The sequence below is a fragment of the Heteronotia binoei genome, chromosome 2 (genome assembly GCF_032191835.1).
Source record: "Heteronotia binoei isolate CCM8104 ecotype False Entrance Well chromosome 2, APGP_CSIRO_Hbin_v1, whole genome shotgun sequence".
Taxonomy (NCBI): Eukaryota; Metazoa; Chordata; class Lepidosauria; order Squamata; family Gekkonidae; genus Heteronotia; species Heteronotia binoei.
Window position 1 is genome coordinate 13,917,289 of NC_083224.1, and position 18,905 is coordinate 13,936,193.

Below are 18,905 nucleotides of genomic sequence, written 5' to 3' on the forward strand. Positions count from 1 at the left end.
TGGACTGGAGGGGCCACTGGTCTGATCTAACATGGCTTCTCTTATGTCCTTATGTGACACAGAGTGTTGGACTGGATGGGCCGTTGGCCTGATCCAACATGGCTTCTCTTATGTTCTTCTGTGACACAGAGTGTTGGACTGTATGGGCCGTTGGCCTGATCCAACAGGGCTTCTCTTATGTTCTTATGCGACACAGAGTGTTGGACTGGATGGGCCATTGGCCTGATCCATCAGGGCTCCTCTTATGTGACTCAGAGTGTTGGACTGGATGGGCCATTGGCCTGATCCAACATGGCTTCTCTTATGTGACACAGAGTGTTGGACTGGATGGGCCGTTGGCCTGATCCAACATGGCTTCTCTTATGTTCTTCTGTGACACAGAGTGTTGGACTGGATGGGCCGTTGGCCTGATCCAACATGGCTTCTCTTATGTTCTTCTGTGACACAGAGTGTTGGACTGGATGGGCCACTGGCCTGATCCAGCATGGCTCCTCTTATGTTCTTCTGTGACACAGAGTGTTGGACTGGATGGGCCGTTGGCCTGATCCAACATGGCTTCTCTTATGTTCTTCTGTGACACAGAGTGTTGGACTGGATGGGCCGTTGGCCTGATCCAACATGGCTTCTCTTATGTTCTTCTGTGACACAGAGTGTTGGACTGGATGGGCCGTTGGCCTGATCCAACATGGCTTCTCTTATGTTCTTAAGTCTCTGCCCCAGTACCTCTGGCTCTCCTGTGTAACGGTTTGTCTGGATTAGGATGGTACCGATCCGGACGTCCTTGCAGACAGCTCTGAGGGCAGGCTCCATGGTTTCTCCGGCCCTCAAGATGGACACGCCAGTAATCTAGAAGAGAAAACGTGCCGCTGAGAAACAACATCCGGATTCGTTCAATCTACTCCCATCCTGTCATTCTCAAGCCTTAAAACAGGGCTTACAAACGTTCCATCTGCCTGGTCACCTGGGGCGAGTAAAAGCTGTTTCTGAGCAACCAGGTAGGGCAGATTTTGTAATCTGAGAAATAAGTCCCAATTTGAGTTTTTTGCACTCTAAATGAGGGTCCAAGACTCATGCGTGCAGTGGGCTGCCAAACATCTTTGTCCATCAGTTGATAGATATTGGATTTATAGCCCGCCCTCCACTCCGAAGAGTCTCAGAATGGCTCACAATCTCTTTTACCTTCCTCCCCCATAACAGACACCCTGCAAGGTGGGTGGGCTGGAGAGGGCTCTCCCAGCAGCTGCCCTTTCAAGGACAGAGAGCGGCCTACAATCTCCTTTCTCTTCCTCCCCCACAACAGACATCCTGTGAGGTGGGTGGGGCTGGAGAGGGCTCTCACAGCAGCTGCCCTTTCAAGGACAGAGAGCGGCCTACAATCTCCTTTCTCTTCCTCCCCCATAACAGACACCCTGCAAGGTGGGTGGGCTGGAGAGGGCTCTCACAGCAGCTGCCCTTTCAAGGACAGAGAGCGGCCTACAATCTCCTTTCTCTTCCTCCCCCACAACAGACACCCAGTGAGGTAAGTGGGGCTGAGAGGGCTCTCACAGCAGCTGCCCTTTCAAGGACAACCTCTGCCAGAGCTCTGGCTGACCCAAGGCCATTCCAGCAGCTGCAAGTGAAGGAGTGGGGAATCAAACCCAGTTCTCCCAGATAAGAGTCCACACACAACCACTACACCAAACTGGCTCTCCAGTTTGATTCCATGGATGTATTTGCCCATCTGTCTTAAACGAGTCATCTCCAGTTTGGTCACGGTTCTGTAGAAGAAGCCTTTGAAGATGTCACCATATAGAGGTGAATTCACTATAACTATTTTTTTAAAAAAAATTAAATTGGGTTATCATTACACGTGTTTTAAACAATAAAAATAAAATAACGTGTAGAAAAACGCCATTATAGGACTGTATTTCACTGGGAGTTGGCTGGAGGAGTCTATTAAACTCTAGGCAGGCTTTGGCCCCCTCTCCCCTCCTGTCTGGAACCAGAAATTCTGGGGGGAGCCTCCTAGAGAGACAGGAAGTCCTTCAGGCCTGTCTCCCAAAATGCTGCAAGAGAGGTAAACCAGTTTCTGGGCAGGAACTGAATTTTTATATAGGAAATTTTGGGCGGGAAGTCAGGAGTTCAGTTCAGTTAGTCATTCTGGCAACTGTCACAGGAAGGTCAGGGAGAGAAGGAGCGTTTTTTCCCTGCTTTGATTTATTCCTTCTGTCCATTTTTTGAAATGCCTGTACATAGTTAAATACTTTAAATAAATATTTTGACTGTTTAAAAGTAGAGTCCCTCTGTACCACCTAGCTCCCCCAATCGCTTGGAACATTAGGAGTGGGTTGGGGAGTCCCTAGGGTGGAGAGAAAGGGCACAGCCACTGGTTGCCAACTCTCCAGGGGAGCCCCAAAGATCCCTTGGAAGCCCCGAGCAGGGTTCCTACTGAGTCCAGAGGGTTAGGAGGCTGTCCCACCTAACCAGAGCCCAGAGAGGGACAGTGGTGGCAGCGAATATCCTGAGGCAGCAGAGTGGAACTGCCCCCTCAGGTCAGCATACCAGGAAGGGGTGGGCAGGGCCGGGGACAGCTAACAGAAGCAGGACCGGTCCGCCACGACATTCTATGTAATGAAACATTTTTGTGTGTGTGTGAAGAAGTTCTGCCTCGTATCTATCGATGGACCTGTCCTCCATGAATCTGCCTAGCCCCCTTTTAAAGCTGTATATACTGTCGCCATCACAACACGCTCTGGCGGGGAATTCCACACGTTAATCGTGGAATCATAGAGTTGGAAGAAACCATAGAGGGCATCTAGTCCAAACCATCCGCCCTCAATGCAGAATCAGCCTGAAGTATCCCTGACAATTGTTTGTCCAGCTGCTGCTTGAAGATGGCCAGTGGGAGGGAGTTCACCATTTCCAGAGTCAGCCCATTCCTCTGATGGACTACTCTTATTGTAAATTTTTTTCCTATATATCCAATCAGTACCTTTCCACTAATTGCATAAAAGTACTTCCTTTCGTCCGTACTAAATCTACCACTTATCACCTTCGTTGGACACCCTCGAGAGCGAGAAGAAGACTGCAGATTTATATCCCGCCCTTATCTCTGAATCAGAGAGAGCGGCTTACAATCTCCTTTATCTTCTCCCCCCACAACAGAAACCCTGTGAGGTAGGTGGGGCTGAGAGAGCTCTGACAGAAGCTGCTCTTTCAAGGACAACTCTGCGAGGACTATGGCTAACCCAAGGCCATTCCAGAAGCTGCAAGCAGAGGAGTGGGGAATCAAGTCCGGTTCTCCCAGGTAAGAGTCTGCACACTTCACCGCTACACCAAACTGGCTCTCAGTATTCTGGGGGAGAGAGAGAAAAATCTCTTTGTCAACTCTCTCCGCCCCATGCATAATTTTATAAACCTCTATCGTGTCTTTTCTAAACTAAGAAGTCCCAGAGAGTCTTCAGCCTTCCTTCATAGGGAAGGTGCTCCAGCCCCCTCATCGTATTGGCTGCCCTCCTCTGGACTTACTTGCTTCCCACTGTACGTTCGCCCTTCGTAGTCATGGCCTTGCGGGGTCTGAACCGTGCAGCTCTAGAGAGAGAAAGCCACAAGAGATCGTCCAAACATGAACGTGTTGCTGCGGGTAAAACTTTATTGCTCCCCAGAGCTCTCTGCGCTTCCGCAAGACAAGCCTTTATTGTTTTATATGCCATTAAAGGTTGGCTTAAGCTTAAGCCTTTATTGGCATATATAAAAAATAGAAAATAGAGGGTCGGCCAGGTTACAGATTAGGAGAGTAGAAGATCCATACAGAATAAAATTAGGATTACAAGATAAAAACAAAGTCGCAACATAGTAAAACCTGATCGGTTTTACTAGGGTTTTTTTTGCCTACAACTCCCATCAGCCCCAGCCAGCATGGCCAATGGCTGGGGCTGATGGGAGTTGTAGGCAAAAAACATAGTAAAAACTTATCGGGATGAGCAGCCATAGAGCCATAAAGAAACTTTGCTACTAATTCAGTTATTTCCGAATCAGAATTATCAATAATAATAAAAAAAAGCACCTTAAAAATCATCAGAAGTCTCTAAAAGTTGGGCCAATATGGGATATAACTTGCAGGCACCAAATAAATGACGCAAAATGAACGAAGGCATGCCAGTCCATTCACTTCTGTAATATTCACTTCTTCTCAGTGTTGTTTGATATTCGTCAGGGATTATTTATTTATTTATGCTGGGGGTGGCCAACGGTAGCTCTCCAGAGGTTTTTTTTGCCTACAACTCCCATCAGCTCCAGCCAGCATGGCCAATGGCTGGGGCTGATGGGAGTTGTAGGCAAAAGACATCCGGAGATCTACCGTTGGCCACCCCTGATTTACGCCATTTATAATCCACCTTTCGCATTTAGGAATCAAAAGGGATTACACAGAGCAGGTCAATGCAATCACCGGGGGTGGTGGTGGGGGGGTTCATTAAACAACCCAAGAGGATTCAGGTTGTAGAACCAACCAGAAATCTAAAAACAGAACTGAAGCTAAACCTATGCCATGATGCATTAAGAGAGTTTCAGGTGGAGTGGCCGTGTTGGTCTGAAAGAACAGAACGACGTTGGATTCCAGTGGCACCTTTAAGACCAACAGAGTTTATTCAAGGTATAAGCTTTCATGTGCATACACATTTTTGGTCCCTGAAGAAGCGTGCATGCACACAAAAGCTTATAGCCGCGATTCAACTTTATTGGTCTTAAAGGTGTCACTGGACTCCAACTTGGCTCTTTCATGACACATTAAGGGAGCAATCTTAAGCGAGTCTACTCAGGAGGAAGTCCTATTTTATTCAGTGGGGCTTACTCCCAAGAAAACGTTCTTAGGATTGCAGCCTAAAGGATGCATACAGAATATTTGCCCTGGGCCTTGAAAAGCATTACTGCACAGCAACCAAATCCTTTCCCTCTCCCAGTCTGAAAATTCAAGAAAGGCAACCCAGCCTCTCCATCCAGGAATCACTTATTATTATTATTTAAAAAAATTATGTCCCCTTTTCACTTGATCAGGGTCCCCAGGGCGAGGAACCAAAATGAACAATTAAAAATGCATTTAGATTTTTTGAATTTTTTTTTAAATTACACACAACGAAATTTGATTTTACTTGCTTTTACTTATAAATAACTATTCACGGGGGTGGGATTTTAGAAGGAGCTCCTTTGCATATTAGGCCACACCCCCTGATGTAGCCAATCCTCCAAGAGCTCACAAGGGTCTTTTTTGTAAGCTCTTGGAGAATTGGCTACATCGGGGTGTGTGGCCTAATTGTTAGAATTCCACCCTGACTGTTCATAATATTTGAAAATTATTCATAAATTTATACTTTTCCTTTTCTTTTCCTTCTGTACACCATCTTTTTTTTTAAAAAAATTAGAAATTAATCACAAAAAATGCATTTAAAATGATTAAATAACTCAACGCAAACACTTAAACATAATTTTAAGAAAAAAAAAACACTGCCTCTTGTACTCCTTCCACTATTCGGCTAGAGCTGAGGAGAATATTCAGTTCAAAAACCGTAATGGGCGAATAACGAATGGCAAAGCCCCCATTTAATTCTTTCTTTTCGAGGACCATTCACAGCTACAAAGAAGCAGAGGGGGCTCTTCCAATCCTGATTAGGAAAAGGAAAGGACCCCTGTGCAAGCACCAGTCGTTTCCGACTCTGGGGTGACGTTGCTTTCACAATGTCTTCACAGCAGACTTTTTTACGGGGTGGTTTGCCCCATGGCGCAGAGTGTTAAAGCTGCAGTACTGCAGTCCTAAGCTCTGCTCACGACCTGAGTTCGATCCCTGGTGGAAGCTGGGTTTTCAGATAGCCAGCTCGAGGTTGACTCAGCCTTCCATCCTTCCGAGGTCGGTCAAATGAGTACCCAGCTTGCTGGTGGGGGGGAAGTGTAGATGACTGGGGAAGGCAAGGGCAAACCACCCTGTAAAAAGTCTGCCGTGAAAACATGAAAGCAACGTCACCCCAGAGTCGGAAACGACTGGTACTTGCACAGGGGACCTCTCCTTTCCTTGCCATTGCCTTCCCCAGTCTTTTACGCTTTCCCCTCAGCAAGCTGGGTACTCATTTTACTGACCTCAGAAGGATGGAAGGCTGAGTCAACCTTGAGCCGGCTACCTGAAAACCCAGCTTCCGCCGGAATCGAACTCAGGTCGTGAGCAGAGAGTTCAAACCACAGTACTACAGTACCGCTTGGATCTGTCCACTGATTAAGACAGCTGCAAAAACAACCTTCTGCTCAGCCCTCTTCAAAGAACTGACCTGGAACGGCAGAAACGACAAGGCGTGTTCAATCAGCAGTCGCATCAGGCGCTTGGAATAGAAGATAAACTCGTCTCGGCTGGTCTCCTTGTTCCTAGAAAAGGATAAACGGGGTGGGCGAGAAATGTGCATGATCTGGTTTTTTCCCCCCAAGGGAGAAATGACAGCTCTTAGGGGTGGTGGATGGAAGAAAGGGGTCTGAGGCCACAACAGAGAAACGAGGACTGCAGAAGCCCCCCCCCCCCTTTGATAACATCCACAAATTGTCCCACCAGGACAAGCAAACCATCTTGGATCTGTCCACTGTAGCCAGATTGGTTTGCAAGAGCCTAGACCAAGGGTGGCCAAACTTGCTTAACTTAAGAGCCACACAGAATAAACATCAGAGGTTTGAGAGCCGCAAGTCATGAACATCAGATGTTTGGGAGCTGGAAGGAAGACGGGGGGAGGGAGGAAGAGGTGGAAAGAAAGCAACTTTAACTTTAGATGCATTCTCCGAGCTGCCAGTTGGCTTCGCTCGGAGAAATGATTTAAAGAGACAAGCACCTTCTCCAAGCTGGCCGATGGGGCGGTAAGGGCTTAGAGAGCCACACAATATGTGTGAAAGAGCCACATGTGGCTCCCGAGCTACAGTTTGTTTGGTTTTCCTATTCTACACATGCTTTATTCCCTCTAGTGCAGGGGTCCCCAACCCCTGGTTGGTGGACTGGTACCGGTCCGTAGCCTGCTAGCAACTGGGCTGAGAGTTGTATAATTATTTCATTATATGTTACAATGTTGTAATAATAATAACAGTAAGAAGACGACGACATTGGATTTATATCCCACCCTTCGCTCTGAATCTCAGAGTGGCTCACAATCTCCTTTGCCTTCCTCCCCCACAACAGACACCCTGTGAGATTAGCAGGGTTGAGAGAGCTCTCACAGAAACTGTCTTTTCAAGGACAGCTCTGCGAGAGCTATGGCTGACCCAAGCCCATTCCAGCAGCTGCAAGTGGAGGAGTGGGGGAATCAAACCCGGTTCTCCCACATAAGAGTCCGCACACTTAACCACTAAAAAGGTTAAGGTAGTCCCCTGTGCAAGCACCAGTTGTTTCCAACTCTGGGGTGATGTTGCTTTCACAACGTTTTCACGGCACTTTTTACGGGGTGGTTTGCCATTGCCTTCCCCAGTTATCTACACTTTCCCCCCAGCAAGCTGGGGACTCATTTGACTGACCTCGGAAGGACGGAAGGCTGAGTCAACCTGAGCCAGCTACCTGAACCCAACTTCCGCCAGGATCGAACCTCAAATTAATAGAAATAAAGTGTACAATTGTATCATCCTGAAACCATCCCCCCTCCCCCGGTCCGTGGAAACACTGTCTTCCACAAAACCGGTCCCTGGTGCCAAAAAGGTTGGGCACCGCTGCTCTCCAATATTGAACTGTCATAAATACTTGCAGTTTAAACTTACAGGGAGACAGCCCAGGCAAGCCCCATCTTACCAGATCTTGGAAGCTAAACTGGGCTGACCCTGGCAAGTACTTGGATGGGAGACCTTCAAGGAATACCGGGGCTGGGACGTGGAGGCAGGCAAGCAAGCCACCTCTCTAAAACATCCAAGCCCCACTGGGGGTTGTCAGAAGTCAGCCACGATTTCCATGCATGCATATACCCACACACAAATACAACAACAAAAATCTGCAGAGAGATATGGCAGACACAAAGCGGTGTAATATTAGATTGGCCACTAGAGGGAGCAAAACATGTGAGGAACAGGGGGAAAAACAAAACCCTGAAGCGACAGGAATACATGAGCGAGGAAAATTAGAATATGGAAAAGCCATAGTTTTTTAATTCCCCAACAGGAAAGATTCCCAAAGATTTGGACCACAATTGAGCTTTAAGATATATTAAAGTTCTTCTTGGCTTCCATCGTTTCAAAGTTCATACTGTGAGGGAATCACATTTCAGGTTCATCTTCCTTCCTTCCTTCCTTCCTTCCTTCCTTCCTTCCTTCCTTCCTTCCTTCCTTCCTTCCTTCCTTCCTTCCTTCCTTCCTTCCTCTCTCTATATCGCCTAGTCCTCACCCTGATGAGCTACTCTTCTATGTACTGAGGTTAACCCCCCCCCCCCCCCAATATAGGGAATAATTCAAGAATGTGCGGCTTCCTTGCATTCTGAAACGGTACAGACCCCAAAGTCTGGGCCCTCTATAATTTTAATGAATGTCTAGCCATGTGATACATGTAACGTACCACAGACAAGTTCTGTGGTACATGTGACACGGAACCTCCTCCCAGGACTCTGAGGTGAGCAAATGACCCAAACACGCTTCCTGCAGGCAGAGTTTTCCCCGCCCTCAAATGGAGGTCGATTTTAAGGAGGCAAGCCCAGAGCAGTGACTCATGCAGAGTGGCAACACGGAGCCTCCTCCTGTGCCTCTGCGTTGAGTCCACACTCACAGTGAACTGAAAAAAAGGCAGAATCTCTTCCATCACCAAATAGAAATTGATTTTAAAGAGCTGCGAGCAGGAAGTCATACAGAGATGTAGTAGGCAGCCTCCTCGGGTGGCTTGCCTGTTCTTTAATTAACTTATTCCTGGTTGAAAATTCATAACTATAGCGCAGATAGATGCTGAGAGAGACCCTGGCTGCGATCACACGTGCGAAATAATACAGTTTCAATCCATTTTCAACGCACTTTCAAACTGGATTTTGCCAGTTTGCACAGTAAAATCCAGCTGGAAAGTGCATTGAATCTGCATTACTTAGCATGTGCGATCGCAGCCTCACTGTCGTTAAAATGCCTGTTAAAAATGATTTAATAACAGAATTATCTCCCAGCTCCAAGTGCTGAAAAGACAGGGGACCAGGGAGCTGATAAAGCCACTGGTCTCCCCCCCCCAACAGTGCTGTGGAGTGGGGAACTCACCTGATGATTGTGTGCATGCCCCTGACCTGGGGGGTGTTCTTCAGCACGCTGAGGGTCTTGGGGAGGGGATGGCACTGGTGGGCAGAGGCCAAGGCAGCCCTGGGAAACAGGAGAGCAAACCTGGGTTAAGAGTTCATCGAGACCCTGCCATTCCCCCACCCCCCACAACCGAGGAAAAGAAACCAAAGATCCCCCAGGGGCAGTGGGGTGGATTTCTCATCCAAACAAACCACACAGACCTTTGATCATATTCAAAACATTTGACGGGCGAACTCACACCAAATCAGGATTCCCTGGAGATTGGGGGGGGGGTGGAGCCTGGAGAGGGCGGGGCTTGGGAAGGGCGGGGCTTGGAGAGGGGAGCAAGCAGGATAGAACACCATAGCCTCCCCTGCACAGCGGCTGTGGCTCATAACCTGTAGTGCTATCTCGGCTGTGAGGAGGAGGAGACGACTGCAGATTTATACCCCGCCCTTCTCTCTGAATCAGAGACTCAGAGCGGCTTACAATCTCCTTCATCTCCTTCCCCCACAACAGACACCCTGTGAGGAAGGTGGGGCTAAGAGAGCTCTGACAGAAGCTGCCCTTTCAAGGACAAACTCTGCCAGAGCTATGGCTGACCCAAGGCCATTCCAGCAGGTGCAAGTGGAGGAGGGGGGAATCAAGCCCGGTTCTCCCAGATAAGAGTCTGCGCCCTTAACCACTACACCAAACTGGCTCTCTAATCCAATGCCCTAGAGCCCATCCTTCAAAGCTAGTGGGGCAGGCTTGGAGGGGGGGGTGTGTGTGTGACAGAAGACATCTCTTTCTGAAAAAGGACAGATCAAGCTGGGTTGTCAAGTCTGTAGCCGTAGAAAAGAGCAAGACTCCAGCAGCATCTGAAAGGCTAACAAAATCTGTGGCGGGGTAGTTTTCGTCACTGCTCACGGCTTCAGATAAAAGAGGGCAGGCCGCCCCCCCCCCGCATGCACGGCCTCCCTAGCCTGGCTAAAGTTGACGGCCACAAAGTTTGGGGATGAGTCACGTCTCGATGACGCGTTTTGTTAAAAATAAAAACTGCCCAGACCTTCCCTTGTCAGGTTTCTGTGTGGTTGGTTGGGACGGAGGGAGAGCTTCGAAGAGACTTTTCGCTGCGGCCCGAATCACACGTGCAAGAAAACGCCGAGGGGATGAGCAAACGGGGAATGTTAATAAGACAAAAGCCAGCTTAGTATGCTATGCCTGTGGTTAAAAACACATACGCACACTAAAAAAGAGAGAGAGAGAGAGAGAGAGAGAACACAAGCAGATCAAAATAATGTGGATTAGCCAGGAACTCACATAGCCTTGCTTGAAAGACCTACGCTTATGGAAGAGTGACTGAGCCGGATCCGGGTCTCAGAAACTCTACAAGCTGGTTTGTTCTGTCGCCTGTCTGTCACACTCCCCTCCCTCAATGCTGCTCCCCCATTGGCTGTCAGTAGGGCTTTTTTTCGAAGCAGGAACTCCTTTGCATATTAGGCCACCCCCCTCCTATGCAGCCAATCCTCCAAGAGCTTACAGGGCCTACTGTAAGCTCTTGGATGATTGGCTGCATCAAGGAGGTGTGGCCTAATATGCAAATAAGTCCCTGCTACGAAAAAAAGCCTTGACCATCAGACTCTAGAAATGCAGCTAGCTCTCTCTGAATATTATATACACATATCCCTGCATCTAATAAGACTTGCATGGAAACCCTTCTGCAGCGCTGTGATTCTATACACAGGGTGGAGAAGTCAGGGCGAGGTCTGGGAAGGTGGGACCCCCAATTGAATTTTGCTATCTTATCTTAAGAGCCCCGTGGTGCAGAGTGGTAAAGCTGCAGTACTGCGGTCTGAACTCTCTGCTCAAGACCTGAGTTTGATCCCGGCGGAAGCTGGGTTCAGGTCGCCGGCTTGAGGTTGACTCAGCCTTCCATCCTTCCAAGGTCGGTCAAATGAGTCCCCAGCTCGCTGGGGGGAAAGTGTAGAGGACTGGGGAAGGCAATGGCAAACCACCCCGTCAAAAGTCTGCCGTGAAAACGTGATGCAACGTCGCTCCAGAGTCGGAAACGGCTGGTGCTTGCACAGGGGACTATCTATACCTTTTTTTAAAAAAATCTTATCTTATCTGACCTGGATATCCCAGGCTAGCCTGATCTTGTCAGATCTTGGAAGCTAAGCACGGCCAGCCCGGGTGGGAGACCACCAAGGAAGTTCAGGGTTGCTACGCAGAGCCAGGCAAGGGCAAATCGCCACCGCTCATCCGCCCTGATGTGAATGGTCCACCCCAGTCTGATCTTGGCAAAACCAGCCAGTTTTGGAAACCAGGAAACGACAAGAAAATACTCCCTGCGTACAAAACAATATAAAAATATTATTAAAGTGATTCCTTTTTTACGATACAATATTACAATGACTGCAATACAACAGTGGTCCAATCTCGGTTTTCGTTAGGCGACTAATAGCTGGCAGATGGGAAAATGGCAGCGGCGTTCCACAATAGGAAAAGACATTCGAGAAAGCCTGGAACGCAGCAGATTGGAATGCATTAAGGCACCGCCAAACTACTGCACCTATAGGCAAAAAAGGATGGTCCCAGAAGGAGGATGATCTAGCTCCGAAACGAGATTGGACCGCCAAACTACTGCACCTATAGGCAAAAATGGTATCTGGTATCATTGTTGGACTCTGAGGGAATACTGCATAAATTCTTCTATGGACAGTAGCGGAGTTCTGCGCTCAGGACGGTATTTTTGCCGTTTTGTAAATTTGTACTGTAGTCATTGTAATATATTACAGCGGCCCCGTGGCACAGAGTGGTAAAACAGCAGTACTGCGAGTACTGTGGTCTGAACTCTCTGCTCACGACCTGAGTTCGATCCCGGCAGAAGCTGGATTCAGGTAGCTGGCCTGAGGTTGACTCAGCCTTCCATCCTTCCGAGGTCGGTCAAATGAGTCCCCAGCTTGCTAGGGGAAAAGCGTAGAGGACTGGGGAAGGCAACGGCAAACCACCCCGTTAAAAAAGTCTGCCGTGAAAACGTTGTGAAAGCAACCTCACCCCAGAGTCGGAAACGACTGGTGCTCGCACAGGGGACCTTTCCTTTCCGTTGTAATATTGCATTGCAAAAAAAAGAAAAAGGGAATCGCTTGAATAACATTTCGATATTGTTTTGTACACCGAGGGTATTTCCTTGTCGTTTCCTGATTGCAATCTCTGTGGCTCCAAGTTTTGGAAGCTAAGCAGGCTCAGTACTTGGATGGGAGACCATCCAGGAAGTCTGGGATTGCTACGCAGGGGCAGGCAACGGGAAACCACCTCTGCTCCACTTGGTGTAGTGGTTAAGTGCACGGACTCTTATCTGGGAGAACCGGGTTTGATTCCCCGCTCCTCCACTTGCAGCTGCTGGAATGGCCTTGGGTCAGCCATAGCTCTCGCAGAGGTTGTCCATGAAAGGGCAGACTCTTATCTGGGAGAACCAGGTTTGATTCCCCACTCTTCCACTTGCAGCTGCTGGAATGGCCTTGGGTCAGCCATAGCTATCGCAGAGGTTGTCCATGAAAGGGCAGACTCTTATCTGGGAGAACCAGGTTTGATTCCCCGCTCTTCCACTTGCAGCTGCTGGAATGGCCTTGGGTCAGCCATAGCTCTCACAGAGGTTGTCCAGGAAAGGGCAGACTCTTATCTGGGAGAACCAGGTTTGATTCCCCGCTCTTCCACTTGCAGCTGCTGGAATGGCCTTGGGTCAGCCATAGCTCTCGCAGAGGTTGTCCAGGAAAGGGCAGACTCTTATTTGGGAAAACCAGGTTTGATTCCCCGCTCCTCCACTTGCAGCTGCTGGAATGGCCTTGGGTCAGCCATAGCTCTCGCAGAGGTTGTCCAGGAAAGGGCAGACTCTTATCTGGGAGAACCAGGTTTGATTCCCCGCTCCTCCACTTGCAACTGCTGGAATGGCCTTGGGCCAGCCATAGCTCTCGCAGAGGTTGTCCATGAAAGGGCAGCTTCTGGGAGAGCTTTCTCAACCAAACCTACCTCACAGGGTGTCTGTTGTGGGGAATGAAGGGAAAGGAGATTGTAAGCTGCACTGAGACTGTCCTTGAAAGGGCAGCTGCTGTGAGAGCCCTCTCAGCCCCACCCACCTCACAGGGTGTCTGTTGTGGGGGAGGAAGGGAAAGGAGATTGTAGGCCACTCTCTGTCCTTGAAAGGGCAGCTGCTGGGAGAGCCCTCTCAGCCCCACCCACCTCACAGGGTGTCTGTTGTGGGGGAGGAAGGGAGCCGCTCTGAGACTCTTCAGAGTGGAGGGTGGGATATAAATCCAATATCTTCTTGCCTTGAAATCCCTGCGGGGTTGATCATGAGCCAGCCGCCACTTGATGGCAGTTTCTGCCTATTTCTGCCCCCATCTCATCCGGGGACTGCGCAGAACCGGAAGCCCTGATTGGATTGCGCCGGGTGCGCCTGCTGGATTCTGCCCTCTTTGACCTAAACTCAGTAGACCTAAAATTCGCTCACACCAAATAGCTCCGGGCAGGTCTCTTTTTTTTGGTAGCAGGAATTCATTTGCATGTTAGGCCACACCTCCCTGACGTAGCCAATCCCCCTGGAGCTTACAGTAGGCACGGCGGTAAGAGCCCTGTAAGCACTTGGAGGATTGGCTACATCAGAGGGCTGTGCCCTAATAGGCAAAGGAATTCCTGCTACAATAAAAAGCCCTGGCTACGGGGCTGTAGCTGCGTGGGAGACACAGCGCGTGATTCAGAGGCCGACGCTGTTTCTCGGTTGGCATTTGAGCGAGGGCAGGAGATTTCCGTTCTGCTATGCCAGCAGCCACAACGAAGCAGAGCACGGCCTGCAGGCTTGGAGACTTCAACCGATTTCCCCCTCGCCTTATGCCGCTCCTCTTCTCCGCGGGGCTTCCGTCGGATTTCACACTGTTTGCCCCAGGGCTGCAACTCGCTTCGCCTTTTCCGTGCGGCGAAGAGAAACTGGTTTTAAGAGGATCCTGTTTGCTGCGCGAAAGAGGCAGAAATGTAAAATTAACTACATCGGCTCTGTTCAAGGAAAATTTATACAAAATGATTTACCGTTGGTACTTAACACCTGACCGCCTAGCGAAAATATATCCCAACTACTCCAACAAATGTTGGAAATGTAAAAAGACTAAAGGATCATTGTTCCATATCTGGTGGAATTGTGAGTTTGCTAAAAAATACTGGGTGTCAATTAATATTTGGACCCAAAAAATTTTAAAAATTAAGTTACACCATTCTCCAGAACTATTTCTTCTGAATGTCTGTAGAGAGAATTTCCCACCAAAAACGATTAAGGTACTAATGTATATTGTTACTGTTGCAAGAATATTATTTGCTAAATACTGGAAGACGCCTCAAATTCCTTCTAGGGAAGAATTTATTGTTAAACTTATGGAAGCTGTGGAGTCGGATTTAATGACTACAAGATTACGTGAAGGCAACTTACAAAAATGTAAAGAGACCTGGGAACCAATATACTGTTGGGTAAAAAGTAAAGGACTAATATTGGAATAATAGAAACATTATAAATAAATCTCTGTTCGTACCCGGGATGTTTGGGAGTATGTTTGCGGGGTGGAGGGAGTTTGGAGGTAGCTGCAGGATGTATGGAATGTGTATGTATATGTATTGTATGTATTTGTAAGTATTTGTGTTTTTTCTTGCTGTATTCGTGTCTGCACTTGGGTGTAATAAACATGGTTAAACGTAAAAAAAAAAAAAAAAAAAAAGAGGCAGAGCGAGTTGCGGTCCCGGAGCAGGTAGTGAAATCCGACAGAGAAGAGGAGCGTGAGGGCGGCTTAAGGCGAGTGGGAAATTGGTCTTCTTGTATCTTTGTTTGCTCCGTTTCAGCCTGGCCTTTCTCCAGCCTGGGAAGGTCGTTCTCCTCTCCTCCGTCTTACTTGCACGACAACCCTGTGAGGCAGGTTAGGCTGCGGGACTGGCCCAAGCTCGCTCAGCAAGCTTCGGTGACAGAGCAGGGATTCGAACCTGGTTCTCCTGAACACTCTCTTGGCACTGATTGCTACCCCACACTGGGTCCCCTCCCCACGGTGAAGGCAAAGGGGTTGCTCTGCCTTGGGAGGTTTCTAATGTATAAACCAGATTTTCAAGGATCCCCCCCTCTCCCCAAAAAGGGTCCAGACAGGGATGCTGCATTTCGTCTTCCTCTTTTTCAATAATCCATCCGTACCCCTTTCTTAGAGGTGAGAAAGGTGCCCCATGTTGGCCTGGAGACAGGTAAAAGATGGTCTCATCCTGCTAGCTTGGAAGCGTCTTGTTCGCTGGGGCTCCGCCCCCCACCCCTCAAGAGAATGGAGAATGAAGACCCCCTTCAGGCAGAGAAAGTCCCTTCTAGCTTCTGGTGTTCGGACTCAAGCAGTGTTAAGAACACGAGAACGTCACGCCCAAGACAGCTGATTCTGTGAACTTAGGCAGATCGTGAGAAGGAGGGCAAGAAGGGCTGCATCAGTGCTTCGATCTCAGGGCCCTTTCTTACACGCCCAAGGAAATGCTACAGTCAGCAATTTTTCTCCAGGCCAACTTGGCCAGGGATCCTGGAAGCTTTTTGCCATCTTCCGGACATGGGACAGGGGTCCCTGGGGGTCTGGGAGGGAGGAACTTGTGAATTGCCTGCATTCTACAGGGGGGGTTGGACTAAATGACCCTTCCAACTCTATGATTCTAGTCCAGTATTCCATCTCACACAGTGGCCATCCAGTTCCTCTGGAGGGCCAGCAACAGGGCACAGAAGCTGAGGCCTTCCCCTGATGTTGCCTCCTGGCTCTGGAATTCAGAGGATCAGTGCCTTTAAATGTGGACGTTCTTCTTAGGCCCCATGGCTAATAGCCATTTATAGACATCCTCCATGAATCTATCTAATCCCCTTTTAAAGCTGCTTTTTCCTGTGGCCATCACAAGATCCTCTGGCAGAGAATTCCACTTTTTACGCACTCTCTGTGTAAAGTGGTATTTCCTTTTGTCCACCCTGAACCAACTGCCCATCAGCTTCATATAATATTCTCGAGTTCTAGTATATTGGGAGAGGAAGAAGAAGTTCTCTTGGTCAACTCTCCCCACCCCACACATAATCTTATAACCTCCTGCAGGTCTTTTTTTTCGTAGCAGGAACTCCTTTGCATATTAGGCCACACCCCTCTTCTATAGCCAATCCTCCAAGAGTTTACAGGGCTCTTATTGCAGGGCCTACTGTAAGCTCACGGAGGATTGGCTACATCAGAGAGGCGTGGCCTAATATGCAAAGGAGTTCCTGTTACAAAGAAAGGCCTGAACTTCTATCTCGAGGCCCGACCCGGAGGCCGGCCACCTGGCAAAAGCTCACACGATTTAGTAGGCAAGCCAAACCAAAAGGGATCGCCGTTTCTCCTCACATATCCCAGCGTAGCTTCCTCTGTTCGCCGGATGGGGACGGGGTGGGGGGTTCGGTCGGGGATGAGGCCAGGCAGGAAACAGACACCCACACAAAGGCATCCAAGGAGGGGAGGGGGGAGAAAAAAAATCGAAATAAAAAAAACAGAACATGAAATGTGTTTTGTTACACAGAGGAAGAAAGACAGGCACCCTGGAGCACAATTATAAGAGAGGGGCTATCCCACAGGTGGCCCGAGAACTTTAGAACCTCGCTAGGGTTGACAGTTCCAGATTGGGAAAGTCCTGGAAATTTGGGAGCAGAAACTGGGAATGACTTCACTGTTGCCAGGTGACAGTTGTAATCCCGAGAGATCTCCAGGCCCCACCTGAAGGCTGGGCAACCCCTAATGGTGGGGAGGGCTTATTTTTGTAGCAGGAACTCCTTTGCATATTAGGCCACACGCCCCTGATGTAGCCAATCCTCCAAGAGCTTACAGGGCTGTGAGTACAGGGCCTACTGTAAGCTCCAAGAGGATTGGCTACATCAGGGAGGTGTGGCCTAATATGCAAAGGAGCTTCTGCTAGAATTCCATCCTTGGGCCACACACACCCTGATGTAGCCAATCCTCCAAGAGCTTACAGGGCTGTGAGTACAGGGCCTACTGTAAACTCCAGGAGGATTGGCTACATCAGGGAGGGTGTGGCCTAATATGCAAAGGAGTTCCTGCTACAAAACAAGCCCCGGTGGTGGGATATTCAGATGGCAATTTCCCCCCTCCCTTTTCCTAAATAACACATGGGCACAGGTCTGCACAACCCCAGTAAAATCAACAGGAGATGGGGGAAATTCACTGTCTCGTGGGTATTACTACAAGCCACTTGGGTATGTCTCACTTCCCTCGGTAATGTTATCTGGAGCTGTCGCCTTTCTTCTCTCCTCCTAGGAAGTCTGTCTTGAGCAAAATACTTTCTATCAGCCTCTGCGAGGGCTATGAAAAGTTGCTCAGAACAGAGAATTCTCATTTGCAGCGAGGGAAGAAATTATCTTACGCAATTTCCCCTCGTCAGATAGAAGAGCTCTGCTGGATCAGGCCAGGGGTCCATCTAGTCCAGCATCCTGTCTCATTCAGCGGCCAACCAGTTCCTCTGGAGGGCCAACAACAGGGCAGAGGCTGAGGCCTTCATAAGAACAACAGAAGAGCCCTCCTGGATCAGGCCAGTGAGGGTCCATCTAGTCCAGCATCCTGCCTCACACAATGGCCAGTCAGTTCCTCTGGAGGGCCAACAGCAGGGCAGAGAGGCTGAGGCCTTCATAAGAACATCAGAAGAGCTCTGCTGGATCAGACCAGTGAGGGTCCATCTAGTCCAGCATCCTGTCTCACACAGTGGCCAACCAGTTCCTCTGAAGGGCCTACAACAGGGCAGAGGCTGAGGCCTTCATAAGAACGTCAGAAGAGCCCTCCTGGATCAGGCCAGTGAGGGTCCATCTAGTCCAGCATCCTGCCTCACACAATGGCCAGTCAGTTCCTCTGGAGGGCCAACAGCAAGGCAGAGAGGCTGAGGCCTTCATAAGAACATCAGAAGAGCCCTGCTGGATCAGACCAGTGAGGGTCCATCTAGTCCAGCCTCCTGTCTCACACAGTGGCCAACTAGGTCCCCTGGAGGGCCAACAACAGGGCATAGAAGCTGAGGCCTTCTTAAGAACATCAGAAGAGCCCTGCTGGATCAGACTAGTGGTTCATCTAGTCCAGCATCCTTTCTTACACATCGCCCAACCTGTCCCTCTGGAAAGCCAATGTTGGCGCATAGAGAGCTAGGCCTTCCCCTGATGTTGCCTCCTGCCTCAAGGATTCAGAGGTTGACTGCCTCTCGCTGCGCAGGTTCCCCTCAGTCACCGCGGCTAGAAGCCCCACAAATGCGTCCAGTCCTCCTTTGAAAGCCATCCCTGGATAAAGCCTCTTCAAGGCTCCAGAGCTCTCTAAATGGCAGAACAGCCTGGTCATTTATAGGCAGATTTCCTGAGGCGAAAGCTTTTGAAAACCCGTAACCACAAAAGTTTCTGCGAGCTGCCTGAAACCTTCGTCACTCGGGAGGAGGGAGGAAACCAACCATTCTGAAAATGAAATGAAAACCGCCCTTTCACAATTGTGGACAGAACCTCTTTCTTGCTGTCTTCGCTTCCGGTCCTCTGGCCCCCGACCCCCTCCCCCCCAGCTATCGCAGCCACATGAGGCTTCCTGTTAACGTTGACCAGCAGTGGAAAATTCTGTCCTCGCCTTTCTTTGGTTTCCAAAAGT

At 49.2% G+C, this 18,905-nt stretch overlaps 1 protein-coding gene across 1 annotated transcript in view; it reads right to left on the reverse strand.

Moving 5' to 3' along the window:
• The window catches only part of LOC132565979 (uridine-cytidine kinase-like 1), a 70,950-nt gene that overhangs the window by 8,465 nt on the left and 43,580 nt on the right, over positions 1 to 18,905 (reverse strand). Inside the window, exons 8-12 of the mRNA XM_060230601.1 lie at positions 16,629 to 16,648; positions 9,211 to 9,309; positions 6,294 to 6,387; positions 3,508 to 3,570; positions 724 to 846 (exon numbers count right to left, since the gene is read on the reverse strand). Coding sequence (XP_060086584.1) covers positions 724 to 846; positions 3,508 to 3,570; positions 6,294 to 6,387; positions 9,211 to 9,309; positions 16,629 to 16,648 — 399 coding nt within the window. The remainder of the gene's footprint in view (positions 1 to 723; positions 847 to 3,507; positions 3,571 to 6,293; positions 6,388 to 9,210; positions 9,310 to 16,628; positions 16,649 to 18,905) is intronic.